Source organism: Medicago sativa, chromosome 6 (genome assembly GCF_051527215.1).
Source record: "Medicago sativa cultivar Bolivia chromosome 6, Bolivia_mono, whole genome shotgun sequence".
Classification (NCBI taxonomy): domain Eukaryota; kingdom Viridiplantae; phylum Streptophyta; class Magnoliopsida; order Fabales; family Fabaceae; genus Medicago; species Medicago sativa.
The window spans coordinates 52,499,735-52,525,961 of NC_140754.1; the positions used below are offsets into that span (position 1 = coordinate 52,499,735).

The 26,227-nt window shown below is 37.1% G+C and overlaps 1 protein-coding gene across 1 annotated transcript; it reads right to left on the reverse strand.

Annotated features, from left to right (window-relative positions):
• Positions 1-25,305, reverse strand: LOC146915585 (uncharacterized). The gene is made up of 4 exons (XM_085721386.1): positions 25,219-25,305; positions 10,355-10,453; positions 10,161-10,262; positions 1-328 (listed from the first exon to the last, which is right to left on the reverse strand). Exons 1-4 carry the CDS (start codon positions 25,303-25,305, stop codon positions 44-46), a joined length of 573 nt encoding a protein of 190 aa, XP_085577512.1. The 3' UTR covers positions 1-43.
• Between the last annotated feature and the right edge of the window lie 922 nt (positions 25,306-26,227).

The window sequence follows — 26,227 nt, forward strand, 5'->3', positions numbered from 1 at the left end:
TAACAAATGACTCCCTTATTTTAGGACGGAGGGTGCATATCATTCACATATCGTCTGGTTTTTCGTCCCTGCGCCTTGGTCTTTTGGGAGCTACACTCTTTCCAATCATCTTCTCTATATGTCTAGGTAATTGTGGAACCGGAAAATGAATAAGGTCCACGTTGTCATCATCACTAATCCATCCATAGCAAGGTCTATATTCACTTTTGCCACTTGGTTTTGTGGATTCAACATTACTCTCAAATGTTTCACCATTGCTTTCTTGTATAGCAGCTGTGGGTATAGCAGCTGATGATGTCTCACCAACACCATCCCTTCTTCTATCATCCTACAAAGAATTATCATTTTTCTTGTCATTAGTTCAAATTATAAAACGTACCATCTGCATAACAATCTATGTTGCTCAATATCTAATATTTGTAACACTCTATGTTGACTCAATATCTAAATATGAAACACCGGCATAGATGCAAACAACAATATGACACTAGCGTGGGGTGTAGGCACCACTAAAAAGTTGAAAAATGAAAGTGATTGAATATAACCATAAAATATCAATGATAAATGACATGACCTAGGTGTCATTTTTTTTTTTTGAAACGGCACAATATATTAACCGCACACCCTGTACAAGCCGTACAAACGTAGGCCAATATCAATACAACAGCCGATTATAGCAGGCTGGGAATGAGGCAGCAAAACAACATAGAAAAACAGCATCTAGGCCAACAAAACAACAACTGAAAAGACCACAGCACAACACCCATGCAGTCACAGAAAATAAAAAGACTAATGCTGCATGTTACGAGAAGCAAGCACGCGAGAGCGAAGAATTGAACTGCACTTGAATGATAATTACGTTTTTATATTTCAATTATTTGTCTATTTACCACTACATCCTTGTATTGTTAGTGTTACTATTAGATTCGTCGAATTTCGTTTCTAGTTTTTCGTACTGTGTAGCATCACTCAAAATAAAAACAATATCAGCAGACACATCACATACCACGTACTCCAAACACTGTTGCTGCCCCCTCTCCAACCCCAAAACACAACACCCTCGAAGCCTAGATCTTACCGTAAAACGCAATCTCTTGAAGTCCAACACCACTCATAAAAAAGACATGAAGCAATCATCAAACAACTCATACTCCAATGCCACGACACAACTTTAATAGCTTCCACCATGTCGTCCACATCAGAAGTTTTTCAGTTAAAGATCCTATCGCTACGTTCTCTCCAAATCACCCCGCATCCCAAATCAACTGGAGCCCTTTCTTGAATTTCTTTGATTTCTCGTCGACACCGCAGCATCCCAAATGAATAAAAAGATTGGGAGGAGTAAGAAAATTCAGCTCAAGCCATCTTTTGATCTTTGACCACACCATCGAAACCACCTCACGGTGGAGGAATAAATGGTTCGATGTCTCAGCACGACAGCCACACAACACACAGGTAGTAACATTTTCCAGACCCAACACATTACGTATCTCAAAATTTATACGCGTGGGGATGCGATCAAGAAGAAGTAACCAAAAAAATGCCACTGCCTTAAACGGAGGTGTCTAGTAGTGCATTGTTCATGTGAAAGCTTTAAACAAAGTTTCCATTCTGATTGTTTAATGCTAGTAATTTTTAGTAGTTTGTTGCGGTGTTGCCTAAACCCAAGAATCTCAAAAAACCCATAATATTTAATTTTATTCATAGTTTCTTGACGATAGTGACCAAAACATGGCCACACATTACAAAGGAGCAAGCATAATGAAGTCACTAACCAAATCTTTATAAGAAGATCAATGTATAAACTAATTGTCAAAATCATGGGGATGAAATTGAAATTAGAAAGTGTAGTTTTTGAAAAAATCGTGGTGGCTTACCATGATTTTGACAATCCCATCACCAATCCAAACTTGCACTAAGTTGGTCCCTAAATTATTGTAATATCCCGCGCTTCTATGTTGCAAAGTAATACCTGTTAACGATTAAATGTGTACGTTTAAGAGTAAGGGCAATTTTGGAATTGGAGCGAGAGGAGTATTTAAGGGTCTTAGGTCCCAAAATATTCATTTGTTCCCAAACTTTCTCTCTCTAGGTTTTTGTTAAAACATTTGCTCTCTTCCCTCACTAGAAAATCGGTCCTCATTCCCTCTCCAATCCATCTTCACTTTGTGATTTCTTCTTCAAGCAAGCAAATATGTAAGGATTGATTAGCTTTTGATGGAAGCAACATAGAAAACTTGAAGCAAACTTCCTCCAACTTGATTCTTCTAAATAGAGTTTTGGTGTAGAGCTTAGGAACACTTGAGTTTCACTTCTTTTTGTGCAAGGTGAGTTCTTAGTTAGCTTTCCTACCTTGGTTTTGTGTGATTTACCATGTGAGAAAGTCATGTTATGTTAATTAAGAAATTAGGGATTATAGAACCCCTTTGTATCATTTATGATCAAATATTGTTAATTGTTGACATGCATATGATATAGTTTGTTTTTATGATGTTCTGGATGATTAGGATACATTAGGACACTTGAAATTGAGGTTTTTATGTCAAAAATACGATTTCTGCACTTCTGGACTGATGAATGTTCGCTTAAGCGAATGTACGTTCGCTTAAGCGAAGGAATGGCAGAAGCACCAGAGTTGTTCGCCTAGAGTTCGCTCAGGGTTTGCTTACAGGTTCGCTTAAGCCTATAGCCTCAGCACCGCATTTTTACAAAATTTTCATGTGGACCAGAAATGTCGTTTGAGGCCGTTTCTTGCAATCTTTTATTGAATTATAATCCCCTCAATTCCAAGTGACTAAAGTACAATTCTAAACAAGGGAAAGGCATGGCAAATCATTAACAATGGTTGTTGATAAATGATACGCAAGAGTGATATAATATGTAGGGGTTAATATGTGTTTACCCCCCTGTAATATAGGCCATTTCCGGTTTTACCCCCTGTAAAATATTTTTTTTGGATTTCGTCCTCGTAATTTGAAGATTTTTGGTTTTGGACCTTCATGAGTTTTGACAGTACAAAATCAAAGATATGGCAGGGGGTAAACCGAAATTTGCTCAAATGAACAGGGGGGGTAAACCAAATTTTTTTCAAATTACAAGAGGGGTAAACCTAAATTTGCTCAAATTACAGGGGGTGAAATATTCAATGAAGGTCTAAAACCAAAATATTTTCAAATTTCAAGGATGAAATTCAAAAAAAAATATTTTACAGGGGGGAAAACCGGAAATGACCTATATTACAGGGGGGTAAACACATATTAACCCTAATATGTAGTATGTCCGGATAGAGATGAATTAAGCAAGGGAAGGAACATAAAGCATCGGCATAGCTTGTCAAGAATAGAACATCATCATAAAACTTATGTATGATAGAATGTGAAGCGATTAGTTTAATCTATTCACTAAGAAAGTATAAGTAAGACGTAGGTGTCGTGTCTCTTGTGATTCACAGTGGGTTGGATCTCAAGGGGTTTCCATTAGGTGAAACGGGATAAGCTTCGCATGAGGGGCCCGTACGACAGTGAGTGAGTTTCAATGTTACCTTAGATAGGTTTCCATCGGTTAGATAGGGATTGTGCTCGGGATTACTCCACCCCGGGGCTCTCCGTAAAAATGAACTCAGATAATGTTATTGTTCAATGTTAACCCCCAACTTAATGAATATGACTATGTAAGTTATGATGTTAGACTTGAGTTAGTTATGAAGATTATCGACGACGATCTTAGGGTTTTCCTATTCGTCCGATTTAGAGACGTGTCATGAATATGATAAGTTTTGGCCTTGATGCATTAGTGTATCTCAGTATAGCGATCTTAGGTTCCCTTGATTGCCTTGACACGTAAGTTGATAGTTAAACCTTTGGCAATATGATGTAGCAATGACGGTTCTAGTATGCACTACCGTCTAGGCAAGCATGTCCACACACGTATAATCAACCGTCAAGTTGTAATGTAGACACGTGGTAACCGTAGGTTTTTCCCCAAGGTTACCTATAGCTTAGGATTAGGTAGAATTCACTGAGACATTATGTCTCATCCCTCTCCTTTTTTGTTCAGGTTCACAGGTCTCTCGTGGCAAAGGTAAAGAGAAAGCTTTGGATTGATCGTGCTTTCGTGGATCCAACTTTGTGTCTTTCTAGTTGATGCCTATGTTATATTATGAGATGTGTTGTAATGAACTTTGTAGTTAAGTTTCGTTCGACTATCCTTGAGAAATAATGTAACATAAGACTCATGTTGGCTATGTATCTAAACTCTCGACTGATGTCGTTTCTGTATTGTATAATTGAGTTATCCAATATTCGTTTTAACGCATTTATTGAATATTCTAGTCACTTTCAATTTGGACGTTACAATTTGGTATCAGAGCAGGTCGTTTCAGATCGTGCCTTGGGTCATTAAGATTAAAATCCAAGTAGTTGTTCTCTTTGAGTCTAGGATGTTTATTCTTATTGTTATATTTAATTGAAATTGATCACTTTGACTTGAATATGACAGTTAGAGTAAAATGTCCGGAGATCGAAGAGGACGAGGCCGGCCAAGAGGTAATCAGAATGTTGAGGAGAATGTCAACCCTGATGCTAATATGTGGGCACAGATGATGCAGCAGAATCAACAAATGATGCAGTTGATGCAACAACAGATCCAGCAAAATGCTCAGTCTCAACAAAAGTGGGCAGCAGCTATGCAACAAGGAGTTCATCAACAGTATCCACTACCTCCAGTTGTTGGGAATCCAGCTTTCTGAGAGTACAATCAGAATCATCCCCCGAAATTCAATGGTCGTGGTGAACCATAAGAGGCTAAGAGGTGGATTAAACACATGGAGAAGATTTTTCGTATAGCTGATTGTATTGAGGAAGAAAAAGTAATCTTTGCAACCAATCAATTCCGTGGTGCAGCGGTTGACTGATGGGAGACTGCTCAACGCCGTATGAGAACCAGTGACATGGAGATGAACTGGAATAATTTCAAGCAAGTGATGTTAGAGAAGTCCTTCAACTAAAACAGGGAAATATGTCAGTGATGGAGTTCACTAGGAAGTTCGAAGAGTTGTCTCATTACTCTACTCACAACGAGTATGCAGGTAATGAAATGTGGAAGGGCTCATACTAGGGAATGCAAGATAGGTATCGACTCTTGTTATGCTTGTGGTCAGACAGGACACTACATGGCAAATTGTCCAAACAGAGGGAACAAAGACAAAGGCGTAAATACCACCATGAGCAAGGGCAGAGTGTATTCACTGGATGGGAAGAAAGCTCAAGCTAATGAGGATTTGATTGGCGGTATGTGTTTTCTCGGTCAGAATCCTATTAGAGTTTTGTTTGATTGTGGTGCAACATGTTCTTTCATTTCTTTCCAATGTGTTGAAGCTCTTCAATTAACTGTCTCATTACTAAATCCCCCTATGTTGGTGACTACGGCAATCGAAGGAGGAATTGTAGCGAATTATGTTTGTGAGAACTGCCCTATCACCGTATCTAGCAAGACATATTATATAGACTTAGTATGTTTACCCACGAAACAACTTGATGTGATATTAGGCATGGACTGGCTTTCAGCAAATCATGTGTATACAGGGTGTGCAGAGAAGAGTATTTACATGCCTACTAGTAATACGGTTGAAGGAGTGGCTTTATTAGAATTACTTAAGCATACTTATCAGATGGTTCAGTTTATTTTTGCTCAAGATAAGGGTTTCTACATAATGCTCACTGTGACTTCAGAGTCAGATGTAAGTCCTAATGATATTCCAACTGTTAGTGAGTATCTAGATGTTTTTCCGGCCTATATCACGAGTTTACCTCCAGAAAGGGAAATTGAGTTTTCAATTGATTTGATTCCGGGAGCGGAACCAATGTTTGTAGCACCTTACAGAATGTCACCTTTAGAACTCAAAGAATTGAAATCTCAACTGGAAGAACTTATTCAGAAGCATTTTATTAGGCACAGTGTGTCTCTTTGGGGTGCACCGGTATTGTTGGTTAAGAAGAAAGATGGCAGTATGAGATTGTGTATTGATTATCGCCAGCTTAATAAGGTGACTATTAAGAACAAGTATCCTTTTCCGAGAATTGATGACCTACTGGATCAACTTAAGGGAGCGGTTGTGTTTTCAAAAATTGATCTTAGATCGGGTTATCATCAGATTCGTATCAAATCTTCAGATGTGTCCAAGACGGCTTTCAGAATGCGTTACGGACACTACGAATTTTAAGTTATGCCTTTCGGTGTGACTAATGCTCCAGCAGTTTTCATGGACTATATGAACCAGATTTTTCAGCCGTATCTGGATCAATTTATCTTCATTGATGACATTTTGGTTTATTCCAAGAACCCGCAGGAACATGCTCAACATTTGAGGATAATATTGGATATTCTTTGGGAGAAGTAATTGTATGCAAAATTCAGTAAGTGTGAGTTTTGGCTGTCAGAAGTCAAGTTTCTGGGTCATGTTATTTCTCAGGGAGGTGTGGCAGTCGACCAGTCGAAAGTAGAGGCCGTCCAGAATTGGACTAGACCGAAGAATGTTTCAGAGGTTCGAAGCTTTTTGGGATTAGCTGGTTACTACCGCCGATTTATTATGAAGTTTTCCCAGATCACTTTACCTTTAACCCTACTCACAAGAAAAGATGTACCATTTGTGTGGGATGAAGACTGTGAGAAGAGTTTCATGACTCTAAAGAAGAAGTTAACTCAAGCACCGGTTTTAACTATTCCAGACCCGAAGAAGAAATACATTGTGTTTTGTGATGCATCGTCTAAAGGACTCGGTGGAGTACTTATGCAAGAAAACAATGTGATAGCTTATGCATCCAGACAGCTCAAGACGCATGAGGAAAACTATCCCACTCATGATCTAAAATTGGCGGCCATAGTTTTTGTTCTGAAGATATGGAGGCATCACTTGTATGGAGCGCAATTTGAACTATTCAGTGATCACCAGAGTTTGAAATACTTGTTCGATCAGAGGGATCTGAATATGAGGCAAAGAAGTTGGATGGAGTATCTAAAGGATTTTGATTTTTATTTAAAATATCATCCAGGAAAGGCCAATGTTGTAGCAGAAGCTTTGAGTTAGAAGACTTTAGCTCAAGCTGAAGTCATGATGCATACTTGTAAGTTGTATGAGAAGGTCCGAGATCTTAACCTTGAAGCGTCAAAGGATGACGATGGTAATTGGTTACACAAACTAGAAGTCTCCTGTGATTTACTGTCAAGAATTGTACAAGCACAGGAAGCAGATGATGAATTGCGGAAGAGAATTGGTCATCCAGAATTTTCTTTGGCTTCGGATGGAGCGATTTTGTTCGAAGGAAGGATTTGTGTTCCAGATGATTCAGAACTTAAAAGGTTGATCTTAGAAGAAGCTCACAAGAGTAGTTTCTCGATTCACCCTGGTGCTACCAAGATGTATCAAGATCCAAAGAAAGATTATTGGTGGCCTGGTATGAAGACAAATATTGCAGAGTTTATGGCGAGGTGCATTGTATTCTAACAAATCAAGATTGAACATCAAAGACCAGCGGGTTTGCTTCGACCGTTAGAGATTCCTCAGTGGAAGTGGGAGCAGATATCTATGGATTTTGTGGGAGGCTTACCCCGTACTCAGAAGGGACATGACTCAATTTGGGTGATTGTGGATAGATTAACCAAGTCAGCTCATTTCTTACTGGTTAAATCTACCTACAAAACATCGCAATATGCAGAATTGTTCATCTAGGAGATCGTCAAGCTACACGGTGTTCCGATGAGCATCGTGTCGGATAGAGATCCAATTTTCACTTCACACTTTTGGAAGGCTTTTCTAAGAGCTTTAGGGACTCGTTTGAAGCTGAGCACGTCACATCATCCACAGACCGATGGTTAGTTAGAGAGGACTATTCAAACCTTATAAGATATGTTGCGTACTTGTATTCTAGAAGATGGTGGAAGTTGGAATAATCATTTGCCTTTGATAGAATTTTCCTACAACAATAGCTATCACTCGAGTATCGGAATGGCACCTTATGAAGCATTTTATGGTAGGAAGTGTAGAACTCCCTTATGTTGGGCCGAAGTTGGAGATAAGAGCATTCTTGGACCGGAAATCATTCAAGAAACAACTCTGAAAATTAAATCAATTCAGGAAAAGATGAGAACAGCTTAGAGTCGTCAGAAGAGTTATGCAGACAAGTGGCGGAGACCTTTGGAGTTTAGCGAAGGTGATCATGTATTCCTAAAGGTTACTCCTAAATTGGGTTTGAGAGGTGTCTTCAGAACTAAGAAACTGTGTCTAAGGTATGTGGGACCGTTTTTGATACTCAGGCGTATCGGACCAGTGGCTTATCAGTTAGCTTTACCTCCAGCTATGTCAGGTTTACACGATGTGTTTCATGTATCTCAATTGAAGAAGTATATTTCGGATCCTTTCCAGCCAGTTGAACTGGACTCCATAGAGTTGAAATCGGACTTGACTTTTCAGCCGGAACCAGAAAGGATAGTAGATCGTGATGTCAAGTCTCTCAGAAGCAAAGAGATTCCCATAGTGAAGGTAGTATGGAAAGGTTCGCCGGATGGTGAAGCTACGTGGGAACTTGAATCGGAGATGTTGAACCAGTATCCGCATTTGTTTTTAGGTATATTCAATATTTCGAGGATGAAATTTTTTTAGGGGGGGTAGAGTGTAATATCCCGCTCTTCTATGTTGCGAAGTAATACCTGTTAACGATTAAATGTGTACGTTTAAGAGTAAGGGCAATTTTGGAATTGGAGCGAGAGGAGTATTTAAGGGTCTTAGGTCCCAAAATATTCATTTGTTCCCAAACTTTCTCTCTCTAGGTTTTTGTTAAAACATTTGCTCTCTTCCCTCACTAGAAAATCGGTCCTCATTCCCTCTCCAATCCATCTTCACTTTGTGATTTCTTCTTCAAGCAAGCAAATATGTAAGGATTGATTAGCTTTTGATGGAAGCAACATAGGAAACTTGAAGCAAACTTCCTCCAACTTGATTCTTCTAACTAGGATTTTGGTGTAGAGCATAGGAAGACTTGAGTTTCACTTCTTTTCGTGCAAGGTGAGTTCTTAGTTAGCTTTCCTACCTTGGTTTTGTGTGATTTACCATGTGAGAAAGTCATGTTATGTTAATTAAGAAATTAGGGATTATAGAACCCCTTTGTATCATTTATGATCAAATATTGTTAATTGTTGCCATACATATGATATAGTTTGTTTTTATGATGTTTTGGATGATTAGGATACATTAGGACACTTGAAATTGAGGTTTTTATGTCAAAAATACGATTTCTGCACTTCTGGACTGATGAATGTTCGCTTAAACGAACGTACGTTCGCTTAAGCGAAGGAATGGAAGAACCACCAGAGCTGTTTGCTTAGAGTTCGCTCAGGGTTCGCTTACAGGTTCGCTTAAGCCTACAACCTCAACACAACATTTTTACAAAATTTTCATGTCCACCAGAAATGCCGTTTGAGGCCGTTTCTTGCAATCTTTTATTGAACTATAAAAGACATGGCAAATCTAAAGGGTTGATAATATAATATGGCAAATCATTAACAATGGTTGTTGATAATATAATATGTAATATGTTCGGGTAGAGATGAACATATCATCATAGAACATCATCATAGAACCTATGTATGATAGAATGTGAAGAGATTAGTTTAATCTATTCAATAAGAAAGTATAAGTAAGACGTAAGTGTCGTGTCTCATGTGATTCACACTAGGTTGGATTACACAATAAGAGTATTAGTACAAGTTTATTTTCGGTCATTAACCCTAAGGTTCACTGTGGAAAGAGCTTGATTATTTGAGTATATCTCGTAGTTAAATTAATACATGTTTGTTTATATTGATTGCTTCTTAATTGAAGAGTCAATACTAAAAGAACTAAAGATTAGGGACAGAGAGAGTATAAACATATAAAAAGCCACTAAACTATTCTCTACCGATAAAGTTGGTACCTAAACTATCACACTCTCATCTATTATGATAATAATTGAGTGACTAATTAGATGTATTGAGAATTGTTTAAAGAACTAAATAGAAGAGTAACTATTATTACTGTAGGGATCACATTGAAACAGAATAATATAACTGTCAACAAATAAACACAATTATAAAATGCTGACCTCTTTTTTTGAGGGATAAATGTTGACCTTGTCTTCAACACAAGTTTTTTGTTTGGAAAGAATAGTGTCAATTAGCAACTTGTAAAAGCCCTCTTCAATAAAGGGCCATCCTTGATTTCCTTCATAAACCTGCAAAAACAATGAAAAATCAAAACTTTTTTCAAGAGTAAAACAAAACATTAGAAAAATCAAAACGTTTTTTCCAAGAAAAGAAGACCAACATCAAGAAGCTCCTTAATAGTTTCTCTAACAAGTTTTTCCTTAAATCCAAATGGTCTCATTGCATCCAAAGCAGCATCCATTCTCGTGTTACCAACCACCTTGTTTTTTCAGAAATCAAATAACACACCATTTAAGGAAACGAAAAATGTCATTAAAACATGAATTTTTCCATGAAAAAATAAAGAACACTAAGAAAAACATAAACAAAATATAGACAACTACTTTATTTTATTTTATTTTATTTTTTAGAAAGAACAAAATGAAAGACCTATCCGGGTTCTTTTATTCCAAGTGCCATTTGGTTGTTTTCCGGTTGGTATTGACTCGGGATCCGATAATGTGCTACTCCTCAAGGTCTCAGATTCGATTCTCTTCTGTGCTCATTTGGATGAGTTAATTTAACTTCTTACAAAAAAACTAAAGAAAGTGAAAGAAAAACAAAAGGATAGAAAAAAGAACAAAGTTGGAGGTTGTATCAAAAAGAGAGTAGTTTGAGACTAGTCACCACTTTTTTTGGGTTTTGCTCCCCTCTCATGTTTGAATCTTTCAACGACTTTTATAATTGGGCATTACCCCAATTTCAATTCAGCCCTTAGAGAAGGACGGGAGCAATGCTATATCTCTAGAAAAATAAGATCAAGAATTCTTCAAGAATAAAGAATAGCCAATCACAATGCACTATTTGCCACAATTCAAGGAGGTGTGGCTGAAAAATAGGAAGTGAACAAATTAATCATCCAATTAAAATTTGCCAACTGTGTCTTGAAAAATTCTTGAAGCTATTTTTCTTGAGAAGTAGCATTTTCCGAAGGACGGTGAGATTGGTTCTTTATATCAGTCGGTATTTTGTCGAATATAGAGTTAAAAGAAATAGTCATCACTTTTTAAGCCATTAAGCATTAGTTTATTGGTGGACTGGATAGTATTAATTTATTTTATTTTTCTTAAAAAAAGTTATCACTTAATTGTTAAAAGTTTAATCTTATGGTTTATAAAAAAAATTAGGGGAAAAATCTTACCCTATGTTACCCATTTGTATTCTTTTATCAATTACTATATCTTTATATTCATATAAATGAAGAGGAAATAAATAATTATTTATTTTATAATAAAAACTAGTACCTGCCCGAATGCATCTTGATTTGAAGGGTTTTTCTGTTTTGACTAGGGTTGAGTATGAGTTTGAATTTTCTCCGATTTCAAAATATAGATACGGTATGGGTAACAGGGATATATGTATCATACTCAATCATGTTCCTACTTTAGAAATTATTGATATGCAACATGAAGGCCTCTAAATGTCGTCCTTACTTCTGGGATATTTTTTAACTTTTAATCATTGTGAATATTTCCCGTGGCTTGCAATTGACAAATACACATTATGGTTTCGTGTTTTTCCACCCCAAATGAAATAGATTAATAGATAAATGATGGAAATTAATTTCTGGTAGTAGGTTTGGGGAAAATTCTAGGTTTGGGGTGGGTTCGAGTTTGGGGTTTGAAAAACTTTTTTTTTATTAAAAAAATTATATCACTAAATAGATGGGGAAGAGGCAGGGATACTCAAACCCATTATATACAGAGATGAGGTTCAATTTCTCATCCTCGTCATAGATTGAATAGATTAACAGATAAGTATATGAGATCTAGGGACAGCGAATCTGAAACTCATCCCTCTCCCTCCCAATTTCTATGCCTATTTGAAATAATAAAACAGAGAATTGTTTATTACATCATTTTTCTATCCAATTAAGAACAAAATAATAATGCACGATTATCTAGGTTAAATTCTAAAAAATTGTTGCCATGTATGAAGAATTGACGATAGAGATATCAAACAAGAAGATGCGTCAATGTCGATAATTATTTGAGAAAATAACATAATTGAAAGTAATCTTATATGTCGATGTTGAGATACAGGCCAAACATTAGACACACATTTGATGAGAAGTGTCGGTGTCAGTGCTACAAAGGTTGTCATATAGATGCGAACAATGAAATGAAAACCCTAAAATAAATTGAGTAAAACCAAATAAAGTATGAGATTGATGGAAAGAGAAACAAACTTGAAGTCTAGAAGCCGAGCTTCTAGCATTCGAGGCCATTGATGAAATTGTTGATGCACAAAACCCCTCTGACGAAAAGAAAGATGAATAGTGAGTGCGTGAAAGCTGGAAACGCTACGTTGTTTTAAATATATGTGTGGAAGAGTGTTGTTCGTTTCTTACTACAATATTTGGGGGCACGCCACCACTCTAAATTCAAAAATAAATATAAAATATAAAATCTTTAAAATGATATATTTTCTCTGCCCCTTAATATAGGAGCATCTAACAAACATTCCGAATATTAAAAAAAATTCTTGGAGTAATAAATTTTTTTGAGAAAATGTATGACTATTACTAAATTATCCTTTGTGTATAGATGCATCTAATATTATTTTTCATAGTCCAATACGATCGATAATATTAATAAGGGGTACATTCAAAAAAGAAAATTAATAGATGAATCTAAAATTTGTATATCGTCTTATATTTAGCATATAAAAAAAATTTGTAAACGGTCTTATAATTACAAACAAATAGAGTTTTGATTGGTTGACACCAACTGTGAAATTTAGCATATTTTAATTGTAGTAGAAAAACTATTATAAGAAATAAATGTGAAATATTTCTTTTTTACTAATTCTCTCTTAAATAATCTTATATATAAAAGTTCATAATTCTTAAATCTTTTAGACAACTTTTTAGAGCCGAAAAAGTTGTTGCAAATTTCTGGCATAATTTTTTGGTGTTTTTGAACCTATATTTTCTATTCGTATTATTGAACGTAAATTGTAACACCCTACTTCTATTGAAGAGATAAAACACGTGAATAATACAAATATTCAATAAATGGACTTCTTCAATAGTTCTCAAAACATGCATACTAAAATTTCTCAAAAACGTTGCAGCGGATAAATAGCATACATCTCCAAATAGTCATGTCATAAACATCAAATATACATCATCAAATAAATCTCCAGTCTCAACATATGAGTAAAGTCTCAACAACATAGTCAACACCAAAAATAAAATAAAAGACTGACATCCTAAATCAGAGCATTAAACTAAGACTCTAAAAAAAGATAACGGAGGAAGCTCCCGCTATCCTCAAGCACTCACCAAGCAAGCAACAAAGCTAATCCTGCATGTCGTCTACCCATTCATACAAATAGGTAGGCGGTCAACCGAACGACCACTGGGGGTTAGCTTCACATCATCATAATTAAGCATATAATCAAGCATAAACATTCAAGGATTCGTGCATAACACATACACATACTAAACATTCCTAGAATACTACCATCACATATATATTATCCCCAGTTCAACATCAATCAATATAAGAACTACTCACCTCACTCCTTATTTAGCATAATTAACTCAAGAAATACAATTGATCATCATTTTGAAAGTATAAGCAAGAAGGTCATCGTCACCAAAAAGATCATTAAATCACATTCATATAAATCACACTTCATTATTATCACCAAAGTAAACATCGTCAATTAAAAATCACCATGTGTACAAGTATAACAAAACATCATTAAGTACACAATTCACCAATTTCACCAATGCACATAAAGATGTATGCACGTATTCAAGTAAATCACATAATTCACCATTCACAACATCCACCAAGGACATAAGCAATTATGACTCATGACAAATTATGCAATGCACCTAGACACGTTACCCATATGCATGTAGTACCATCACCAACAAAGATCGCCACCTCATGATGCCAACATAACATCATATCACCATTGAATACAAAGTATTCAAATCATCTCCACTGGATATAAATATCCTAAAACACCTCCACTGGATGTAAACATCCTAAGACTTATGATGCATGAACATATGACACACTATTCACATATTCAATAACAAACCACCGACATTTTCACCTTCATTTTGCATATGTGCATTCACCATCAATATCATCATCATTTGCATGTAATAATTCAACAACATAATTCATCATCATCATAAACAACATCAAAACATTAACATGTTTATCACCAATCATTCATCAAATAATCATCACCAAAATCAAACACCTTTCATACATGCAAGCACCACAATTATCATCAAATTGCATATAAGAATTCAACAACCAAATTCAATACATGCAATCAACACATCCAAATATCAACATTAAGAATGTGTAAATTCACCATCAACAATCGACATTTAGCATATTCACGTAAACAACATCAACAACATCATCACTGTCAAATTATCATCAAAAGACAACACTTACAAAGAAAGTCAACATATAAAGAATTTAACCAAGACTAAGCAAATACATTCCATTGCCTCAACAAAACACATGCACTACTCACATATGTTCATAGTAGCTTTGGCATATGAGTATCCTAGGCCAACTCCAAGAAGTCACAAAATCACACCAAGTTCGTATCATTTCGGTAAAACTCACACTCTTCCGATTAAATCTCAAAAACCAAGTAAATAAGCTCAATTGCCTCAACTATGTACACATGTAAATCACATAAGAGTGCAGTTCTGTATACATGTGAATTTCACTGGCCAAATACGACAAATCCTAAAATTCACAAAGTTCGTCTCACTGTCACAAAAACGACCGTTTTGACATTTTCAAAACAAGACAACTTATTCCAAGTATGAAAACCTTCAATTCAATCCTAATTGATCATATAATCATGAACATAGGCCACTTACAAATTATCAAGTCTTAGTTCAAAGTTTCACCAAAGTTCATTTGAGAAAATCCTAAGTTCGTCTATTCTACCTTTTTACCAAAACCCAAGTTTCATACAATTATGGCTATGCACCATGTAACGCCCTAATTCTATTAAAGCAATAAAACATGCGAATATAGCAAATATTCAAGAATTAGACGCTACGTCTCAACTAAACAACAACTTGCATGCATATATATATAAATCACAACAGTCGCAGCGGACATATAAATCATACATCTCCATATCAAATCAATACATATGCCATGGTCAAATACATCATCATAAGAAAATTCCCCAACCTCGACAATCAGTACATCTCAAATAAATAAAATAAGTCCAACACAACTAAAAGACACTGACTCAACCTAATCAGAGCCCTAACTATAACTCCAAAATGATAGCGGAGGCTAACTCCAGCTATCCAAGCATCACCGCAAGCGGACTACTCCTGCACAGCGTCTACCCATCCATACAGACAGGTAGGCGGTCAAAACCACTGGAGGTTAGTATTACATCAATCATAATCAATATAAATAACTTGATATAGATAAAACAGTTCAATTTTCAATTAATCATCATGAACATTTAACCTCCACATCCACATTCATATAACAACTTCAATCATTTGCAAGAATGTATTCAATAAGCACACTCATCAACAACTTTCACCATTCAATACAACAATCAGGACTCATGCAATGTGATATGCCTAAACTTGACACATAGATGCATGTGGTACCAAATCACCTCAAGGTCGTCATCTTCGATGCAACAAAAACATCGTAATCACCTCAATTGGATATAAAATCCGCCACCATCAGTCATGAATGCATGAACATATGACTCGACTACAATGCATATATTCACACAAACAAATCACCTCACCATCACCAACATTTAGTATATATGCAATCGACAACAATTCACCATCATATATGCAATCACCAACAACATCCATGATTCAATCAACATATAGTTGTCACATATATACATCATCAATCATCTCCACATAAATTATATCAACTATCCACAAGGGATTCATAAGGCAACCGGCCCTTAAAAACATTTTCAACAAAGTTCGTCTCTCAAAATCACAACATTAGAAATAATTGAGCATTTAAGCCAAAACCAAGTAAACAAGTTCCAATGCCTCAACTAAGTATACCTCTAGGCCACTTGTGGGTGCAATAGAGGATACTTTGGCGTTTCACCGGCCAAACACGACGAATTCATGAAAATCACAAAGTTCGTCTCTCTTTACCACTTTTCATAAAAATTCTCATTTTCAAAGCAAAACAAATTAAAACTTGATGAAACCGATCACAACCATTTTTAGAAATCGCATAGACATTATACAACCTTAATCCCACTTCAATTTCCAGAGAAAAACAAGTTTTCGGAAAAATCAACGTTTGGACCGTTTTTCCAAAGTTAAGTGAAAATTCACAAAATCAAGTCCAATTCGGCTCAAACCATGTTCCAGTAGGATTAAGTTTAACAAGTTAAAAGAAACATTTTAGAAGCCTCTGATTGGTCCCCAAGTGCACGAAGCGAAGAAATAAAATGGCTGAACTGGGAGCTGCACGCTTAAGCGTCCTCTGCACGCTTAAGCGTCCAACTTCCAGTAGCTTCTGGGTTGTGCACGCTTGGAGGACGCTGGCAACACGCTAGCTGCTCGCTTAAACGTGGTGAGCACGCTTAAGCGTCCCCCCTCAGACTGTCAAAAACCAGTTACGGGTTCCAACCCTTTTCACCCCAAAATTCGCAAATTTGATTTTCTAAATGCCCAAACTTGATCCAAAAGATGTTCATAGGTCATATATACTTCAAAACACTTAAACATGCACAGGTTTTGAAATTAAGGCATCAACACAACAAAATTCATCTCTTCACCAAACTTCCACAACTTTCAACAACAACAACAATTCTCATCACCAATTCATCAATTCATGATACCCAATGCATCAATTCATCAACAACACATGTTAAAACACCAACAACAACATTTGAACATGAATTCATCATCAATCTAACAACCACAACATTATTCATCATCAAGTTCATACAAAAACTCATCATGTTCATATCTACCCATTTTAACATACAAATTCAACAGCAACAACACAATTATCATTCAATTCATGCATATAATCATATCATCATAATTAAGCATGAATTTCTACAACAAAATCCCAATTAACAACTTAAGCAAAGAATTAGGGATAAACTACAACTATTGATTATGCTTGAATTCTAACCCCCTTACCTTAATTCTTCAAAATCAACACTAAGGCTTCACTTTAGCTCCAATCCTAGCTCCAATCCTTGAAGCTTGACCTCCCTCTTGCCTTCTCTAGATTCTTCTCTTCAAACCCTTGTCTTCTCTCTATCTCTATCTTTATCTCTTCTCAATTGAAAATGAAAATGTTGGTAAAACCCTATTTTCTCTACCAACTAGAGCTTATATAGGTTCCACCTAAATGGGCTCAACTCACAAAGCCCTAATGGGTCTAACCCATTTCTATTCTAACACCAAAATGTTACTACTCACCGAATTCTACAAATCCCGACCAAAAATACACACAGAGGCAATAATCACATAAGAGCACATATAACACACATAAATAATTAATAAAATAAATCTAGCGAAAAATCGGGTTGTTACAACTCTCCCCCACTAAAAAGAATTTTTGCCCTCGAAAATTACCTGACGGAAACAACTCTGGATACGAAACCCTCATCCTACTCTCCGATTCCCAAGTGGCACTCTCACCAGTCGGTCCAACCCAAATCACTTTAACCAAAATGATCTCCTTGCCACGCAAACGCTTCACCTCACGATCCTCAATCCTAACTGGCCAAGTCTCAACGGTCAAATTATCTCTTACTTCCAAATCATCCACTTGAATCACATGAGACACATCATACACATACTTCCGCAATTGAGACACATGAAACACATCATGAAGATTCGACAAAGATAACGGTAACACAATCCGATATGCTACAACCCCAACCTTCTCAACAATCTCAAACGGTCCAACAAAATGAGGAGTCAACTTCCGACACTTCAAAGCACGACCAACACCAGTTACAGGATTCACTCTCAAAAACACATGATTGCCAACCTGAAACTCAATGTCCTTCCTCCTCTTATCATGATAACTCTTCTGCCTACTCTGAGACGCTATCATCTTCTCTTGAATCATCTTAACCTTTTCCGTAGTCTCTTGCACCACTTCTGGTCCTAACAAGGCACTTTCACCTGACTTATATCAACACAAAGGAGTCCTACACCCTCTACCATACAAAGCCTCAAACGGTGCCATTCCGATGCTAGAATGAAAACTGCTGTTGTAAGTAAACTCAATCAACGGTAAGCATTCGACCCAACTGACATCTTGCTCCAATACACAAGCTCTCAACAAATCTTCCAAACTCTGAATAGTCCTCTCCGTCTGACCATCAGTCTGGGGTCGATAAGCAGAACTTAACCTCAACTTAGTTCCCAAAGCAACTTGCAAACTCTCCCAAAACTTAGAGGTAAACTTCGGATCCCAATCCGACACAATACTAGAAGGAATACCATGCAATCTAACAATCTGTTTAATGTAGATCTCAGCTAACTTCGCCACAGACATACCGGTCTTAATAGGAACAAAATGTGCCGACTTCGTCAACCGATCCACAATCACCCAAATCGAATCAAAACCCTTAACAGTCTTCGGCAAAGCTCCAAAAAAATCCATAGAGATACTATCCCACTTCCACTCTGGCACAAACAACGGTTGCAACAAACCCGATGGTTTCTGATGTTCAATCTTAGACTTCTGACAAACCAAACAAGCATAAACAAACTCTGCAATCTCCTTCTTCATTCCAGGCCACCAAAACAACCTCTTCATATCCTGATACATCTTAGTCGCTCTTGGATGAATACTCAAACTACTTCTGTGACCTTCCTCCAAAATCCGTCTCTTAAATCAACTCCAACTCAAATCTTGAAACTGCTCAATCAACTCCAACTCTTTAACCATCAAAGAAGACATACGCAACGAATTCCTACTCAAAGCATCAACAACAACATTCGCCTTCCCAGGGTGATAACTTAGCTGAAAATCAAAATCCTTAAGATATTCCAGCCATCTTCTATGCCTCATATTCAACTCCTTCTGGTCAAACAAGTACTTCAAACTCTTGTGGTCACTGAACACTTCAAACTTAGAACCACACAGATAATGCCTCTAAATCTTCAACACATACACAACTGCTGCCATTTCCAAGTCATGAGTCAGATAATTCTTCTCATGCACTTTCAACTGCCTCGAAGCATAAGCCACAACCTGACGATTCTGCATAAGCACACCACCAAGACCCATCTTAGAAGCATCACAATACACAACAAACGATTCCTTCGGATTCGGCAAAATCAACACTGGAGTTGAAGTCAACCTCTTCTTCAACTCTTGGAAACTTTTCTCACACTTAGCATCCCAAACATAATCTTGCCATTTCCGAGTCAACTGCGTCAATGGCAACGCCAACTTAGAGAATCCCTCGATAAACCTCCGATAATAACCTACCAATCCAAGAAAGCTTCTAACTTCAAAAATAGACTTCGGTGCTTCCCATTACAACACTGCATCAACCTTCGACGGATCCACGACAATACCACCCTTAGAAATCACATGACAACTTAGCGAACAAAACTCACACTTAGACAACTTAGCGAACAACTTCTTATCCTTCAAGACTCCCAACACAATCCTCAAATGTTCGGCATGCTCTTCTTCCGACTTCGAATACACCAAAATATCATCTATAAACACCACCACAAAACGGTCCAAAAAAGGATGAAATATTCTATTCATATATTCCATGAAGACACCTGGCGCATTAGATACTCCAAATGACATCACAAAATACTCATAGTGTCCATAACTCGTTCGGAACGCAGTTTTGGATATATCCTCCGCCTTCACTCTAATCTGATGATATCCTGATCTCAAATCAATCTTGTTGAACACTTCCGCACGAACCAACTGATCCATCAAATCATCAATCCTTGGAAGCGGATACCGATTCTTGATTGTTACCTTGTTCAACTGCTGATAATCCACACACAACCTCATACTTCCATCCTTTTTCTTAACCAACAACACAGGAGCACCCCACGGAGAAACACTCTGTAACGCCCTAATTCTATTAAAGCAATAAAACATGCGAATATAGCAAATATTCCAGAATTAGACGTCACGTCTAAACAAAATCCAACAGACATGCATATAAAATTCTCAACAGTCGCAGCGGATACAACATAAATCTCCAGATATAAATACATGTCATGGTCAAATAACATCATCATGTAAAAATCCTCCAAGTCCCGACAAATGGGGGAAAATATCAACAACATAACAACAGAGTCCAACAAAACAAAAAGACACTACAACTTAATCAGAGCCTATCCTAGACTCTAAGACACGACAGCAGAGAAAGCTCCCGTTATCCAGACATCCACCAAGCAACACACCAAGCGACTAAACCTGCACGCCATCTACCCATTCATACAAACAGGTAGGCGGTCCACCACAGACCACTGGGGGTAAGCATTACATTAATCATAATCAACAAATAATAAACATAGCATTCAAGGATTCATACATATCACATATACATAACCATCCCTCCTAGAATACTAGCATCACATGATTATTATCCCCCATTAATTGCACTTCAAGCTATCACATTATTATCATAGCATAACAGACATATTTAATCTTTAATCAAGTCATCGACAAGAGTTCGTCATTTATCAACATCCATCAAATGAAAATATTACTCACCTCATTACTCATATAGCATGCTTAATTCAACAAGTACAATCCATCATTACAAGTTATAAGCAAGCAATCATCATTATCAAGGAATCACCACATTATAGGTATATACATATACAATTCTCACCTCATCATTATTATCAAAACAGTTATCATCAATTGATTCACCAAGTGTATAAGCACAATCAAGTAATACATGCAATTAAAGCATAATTCAATTATTCACAACCATCAACAAGATTCATCAATGTACATATACACTAATCAACGCAATCACAACATTCCCCAAATTCCACCAATGCACAATTTCACCAAGTCACATATTCAATTATGACACGACTCATCAACTATTCAAATTCATGCAATGTTCTAGACACTTCTAGATGCATGCGGTACCAAATCACCTCAAGGTCGTCACCTTCGATGCAACAAAAACATCGTATGTAAGAGTACATCTCCTCTTACAATTCGCCTCAATTGGATATAAAATCCGCCACCATCAGTCATGAATGCATGAACATATGACTTGACACAATGCATATGTTCACACAAACAATTCACCACATCATCACCATCATTTTGCATACATGCATTCACCAACAATAATCACCATAAAAAATTAGCATGTATGAATTCACCACCAACAACCAACATTTAACATGTTCAACAACAATATAACATAAACATGTTCACCACCATTCATTCATCAAATGATCATTACCAACATTTAGTATATATGCAATCGACAACAATTCACCACCACTTAACATATATACAATCATCAACAACATTCACCATTCAATTAACATATAGTTGTCACATATATACATCATCAATCATCTCCACATAATTATATCAACTATCCATAAAGGACTCATAAGGCAATCGGCTCTCAAAATCATTTTCAATCAAGTTCGTCTCCCAAAATCACAACTTTAGAAATAATTGGGCAATTGAACTAAAACCAAGTTAACAAGTTCCAATGCCTCAACTAAGCATACCTCTAGGCCACATGTGAGTGCAGTAGAGGATAGCTTGGCGTTTCACCGGCCAAATACAACGAATTCATCAAAATCAAAAAAGTTCGTCTCTCTTTATGACTTTTCAAGAAAATTTCCATTTTCAAAGCAAAACAAGTTCAAACTTAATGAAACCAATCACAACCATTTTTAAAAATCATATAAACATTATACAACTTTAATCCTACTTCAATTTTCGGAGAAAAACGAGTTTTCGGAAAAATCGACGTTTGGACTGTTTTTCCAAAGTTAAACGAATTTCACAAATTCAAGTCCAATTCGATTCAAACCATGTTCCAGTAGGATTAAGTGCATAAACAGAGGTTAAACAAGTTAAAAGAAACATTTTAGAAGTCTCGTATTGGTCCCCAAGTACACGAAACAAAGAATCAAAATGGCTGAACTGGGAGCTGCACGCTTAAGCGTCCTCTGCACGCTTAAGCGTCCAACTTCCAGTAGCTTCTGGGAGTGTACGCTTGGAGCACGCTTAAGCGTCCTACACCTGAACAGTTCAAAAAGTTTCGGGTTACAACCCCTTTCCACCCCAAAATCCCAATTTTGATCATTCCAAACCCCAAAACTTGATCCCAAAGATGTTTATAGGTCTAAAACACTTCAAAACACTTAAACATACACAAGTTTTGAGATTACCACATCAAATCAACAAATTCATCAAATCACCAAACTCCCACAACTTTCAACAACAATAACAATTCTCATCACCAATTCACCAATTCATGATACCTAACGCATCAATTCATCAACAACACATGTTAAAACAATAACCATAACTTTTGAACATGAATTCATCATCAATCTAACAACCACAACATTATTCATCATCAATTTCATACAAAAACTCATCATGTTCATATCTACCCATTTTAACATACAAATTCAACAAGAACACAATTATCATTCAAATCATGCACATAATCATGTCAACAAAATTAAGCACGAAATTCTACAACCAAATCAAATTAAGCACTTAACCACAATTATGCAAAGAATTAAGGTAGAATTAAACTAAAGGATTATGATTAAATCGTAACCCCCTTACCTCAATTCTTCAAAATCAACACTAGGGCTTCACTTTAGCTCCAATCCTAGCTCCAATCCTTGGAGCTTGACCTCCCTCTAGCCTTCTCTAGATCCTTCTCTTCAAACCCTTATCTTCTCTCTATCTCTAACTCTTCTCTCCAATGAAAATGAAAATGTTGGTAAAACCCTATTTTCTCTACAAACTAGATTTTATATAGGTTCCACCTAAATGGGCTCAACTCACAAAGTCTTAATGGGCCTAACCCATTACTAATCTAACTCCAAAATGTTACTACTCACTTAACGGTAAAATGTAATACTAACGGTCACTTACCGGTAATAAAACAATTCACTACCACTCCCTAGCACTTAGTAAAATAACCACTCTCACTAAGCACTAAAAATAATTCTCAGCAAAATTACAAAATTACCCCTACTGTCAAAATGACCAAAATGCCCCTAAGTCCAAAATGACTAAAATACCCTTCTAACACCGAATTCTACAAATCCCGACCAAAAATACACACAGAGGAAAATAATCACATAAAAGCACATATAACACACATAAATAAATAATAAAATAAATCTAACGAAAAATCGGGCTGTTACACACTCGGCCTGATAAACTGCTTCTCAAGCAACTCTTCCAACTGCTTCTTCAGCTCACCCAACTCTGATGCAGACATCCGATACGGCGCAATCGAAATAGGACTCGTTCCTGGTACCAAATCAATTGCAAACTCCACTTTTCTATCCGGCGGTAACTCGGTAATGTCGTCCGAAAAAACTTCTGGAAATTCTTGCACTATCGGCAAATCACCAACTCCTTTCTCACTACTTTCCTTCAAGGAAGCAAACATCATGAACACACTAGCTTCACCATCCAAGGACTTCTTCACTTGCTGCGCGGTCAAGAACTTCCCACCTTCCTTAGCTACCGGCTTAGAAAACGTTATACTCTTGGTCAAACAATTAGTGTTAACACCAAAAGTCAACATCCAATCCATACCAAAAATCACGTCCATAAGCTTCAACGGAAGACACACAAGATCCAACTCAAAATCAACGTTACCAAAACTAACAAGACACTTAGCACACACTAAGGAAGTAGTCACTGAACCACTAGCCGGGGTGTCAATAATCATCCCTCTCGACAACGGAGTCACAACCAAACCCAAACGCTCAACACTACTAACCGCGATAAAAGAATGAGTAGCACCAGTATCAATAATTGCAATCAAAGGAGTACTATTGATAAAACACATACCTTGGATGAGATTATCCGGATACTCCACCTCTTCCGCATTCAATGCAAACACCTTCCCCACTGCCTTCTTTGGCTTGGTATATTTAGTACAAATATGCCCCTTCTCACCACAATTGTAGCAAGTAATCTCCTTCTTGCACTCAAAAGCCTTGTGACCTGCTTCCCCACACTTGTAGCAACTCTCTCCCTTCTTGCAATCATTAGAGTAATGACCCAAGATTCCACACTTGTAGCATCTCACCTCAGCAACATTCGACTTAGAGCCTCCACCAGATTCTTTCTTCTTTCCTTTGTCCTTGCTATACGGTTTCCCAAATCCATGACCCTTTCCTTTCTTCTTATTCTGAGCCTTGTAATGATTAGCCTTAGCCCTCCCAGCGTCATCAAACATACGACACTTATGCACCAAAGTGTCAAAGTCACGGATCTCCTGAATACACATGTACTGATAGATATCGGGCCTCAAACCGCTTTCAAACTTCACACACTTGGAAACCATCGCATCCTCCGCATTGATGTATGGGGAAAACCTTGAAAGCTCCTTAAACTTTTCAGCATACTCAGCCACTGAACGATTCTCTTGCTTTAAGTTCAAGTATTCCACTTCCTTCTTAGTCCCCAAATCCTCAGGAAAGTATTACCCCAAAAACTCAGTTTTAAACCTAGCCCAAGTCACAACTCCACCACCGGCCTCAAGCCTTCCCTTAGCATTGGTCCACCAATACTCAGCCTCCTCAGCAAGCATATGAGTAGCCAATCTGACCTTCTGATCCTCACTAGTCACCATAGCACGAAAGATCCTCTCCATGGCTTGCATCCATGCCTGAGCTCCATCCGGGTCATACCTACCCTTGAACGTCGGCGGACTGTTTCGCAAGAAACGATCAAGCCTTCGCTCCTCAGCTTCTCCAGGATCACGATGACTAACTGCCGCCTGCTCGTTAGCCTGAGCCAACACCTGAGCCATCGAAGCCAAAGCCTGCGCAATTGCCGCATCATCTCTACCACAAGCCATCTCACTTCTACACAAAACCAACCAACAGATAAGAACAATAGCACAACAACCAAGTACCGATTTAATCCATTACCATTTGTGCACAAACAGGAAAAATCAACGCATACTAGTTCGGACAAGGACTGACCACGGCTCTGATACCAACTTGTAACGCCCTAATTCTACTAAAGCAATAAAACATGCGAATATAGCAAATATTGAAGAATTAGACGCTACGTCTCAACTAAACAACAACTTGCATGCATATATATATATATATATAAATCTCAACAGTTGTAGCGGACATATAAATCATACATCTCCATATCAAATCAATACATATGCCATGTTCAAATACATCATCATAAGAAAATTCTCCAACCTCAACAATCAGTACATCTCAAATAAATAAAATAAGCCCAACACAACTAAAAGACACTGACTCAACCTAATCAGAGCCCTAACTATAACTCCAAAATGATAGCGGAGGCTAACTCCAGCTATCCAAGCACTCACCGCAAATCCATACAGACAGGTAGGCGGTCAAAACCACTGGAGGTTAGTATTATATCAATCATAATCAATACAAATAACTTGATATAGATAAAACAGTTCAATTTTCAATTAATCATCATGAACATTTAACCTCCACATCCACATTCATATAACAACTTCAATCATTTGCAAGAATGTATTCAATAAGCACACTCATCAACAACTTTCACCATTCAATACAACAATCAAGACTCATGCAATGTGATATGCCTAAACTTGACACATACATGCATGTGGTACCAAATCACCTCAAGCTCGTCACCTTCGATGCAAAAAACATCGTAATCACCTCAATTGGATATAAAATCCGCCACCATCAGTCACGAATGCATGAACATATGACTCCACTACAATGCATATGTTCACACAAACAAATCACCTCACCATC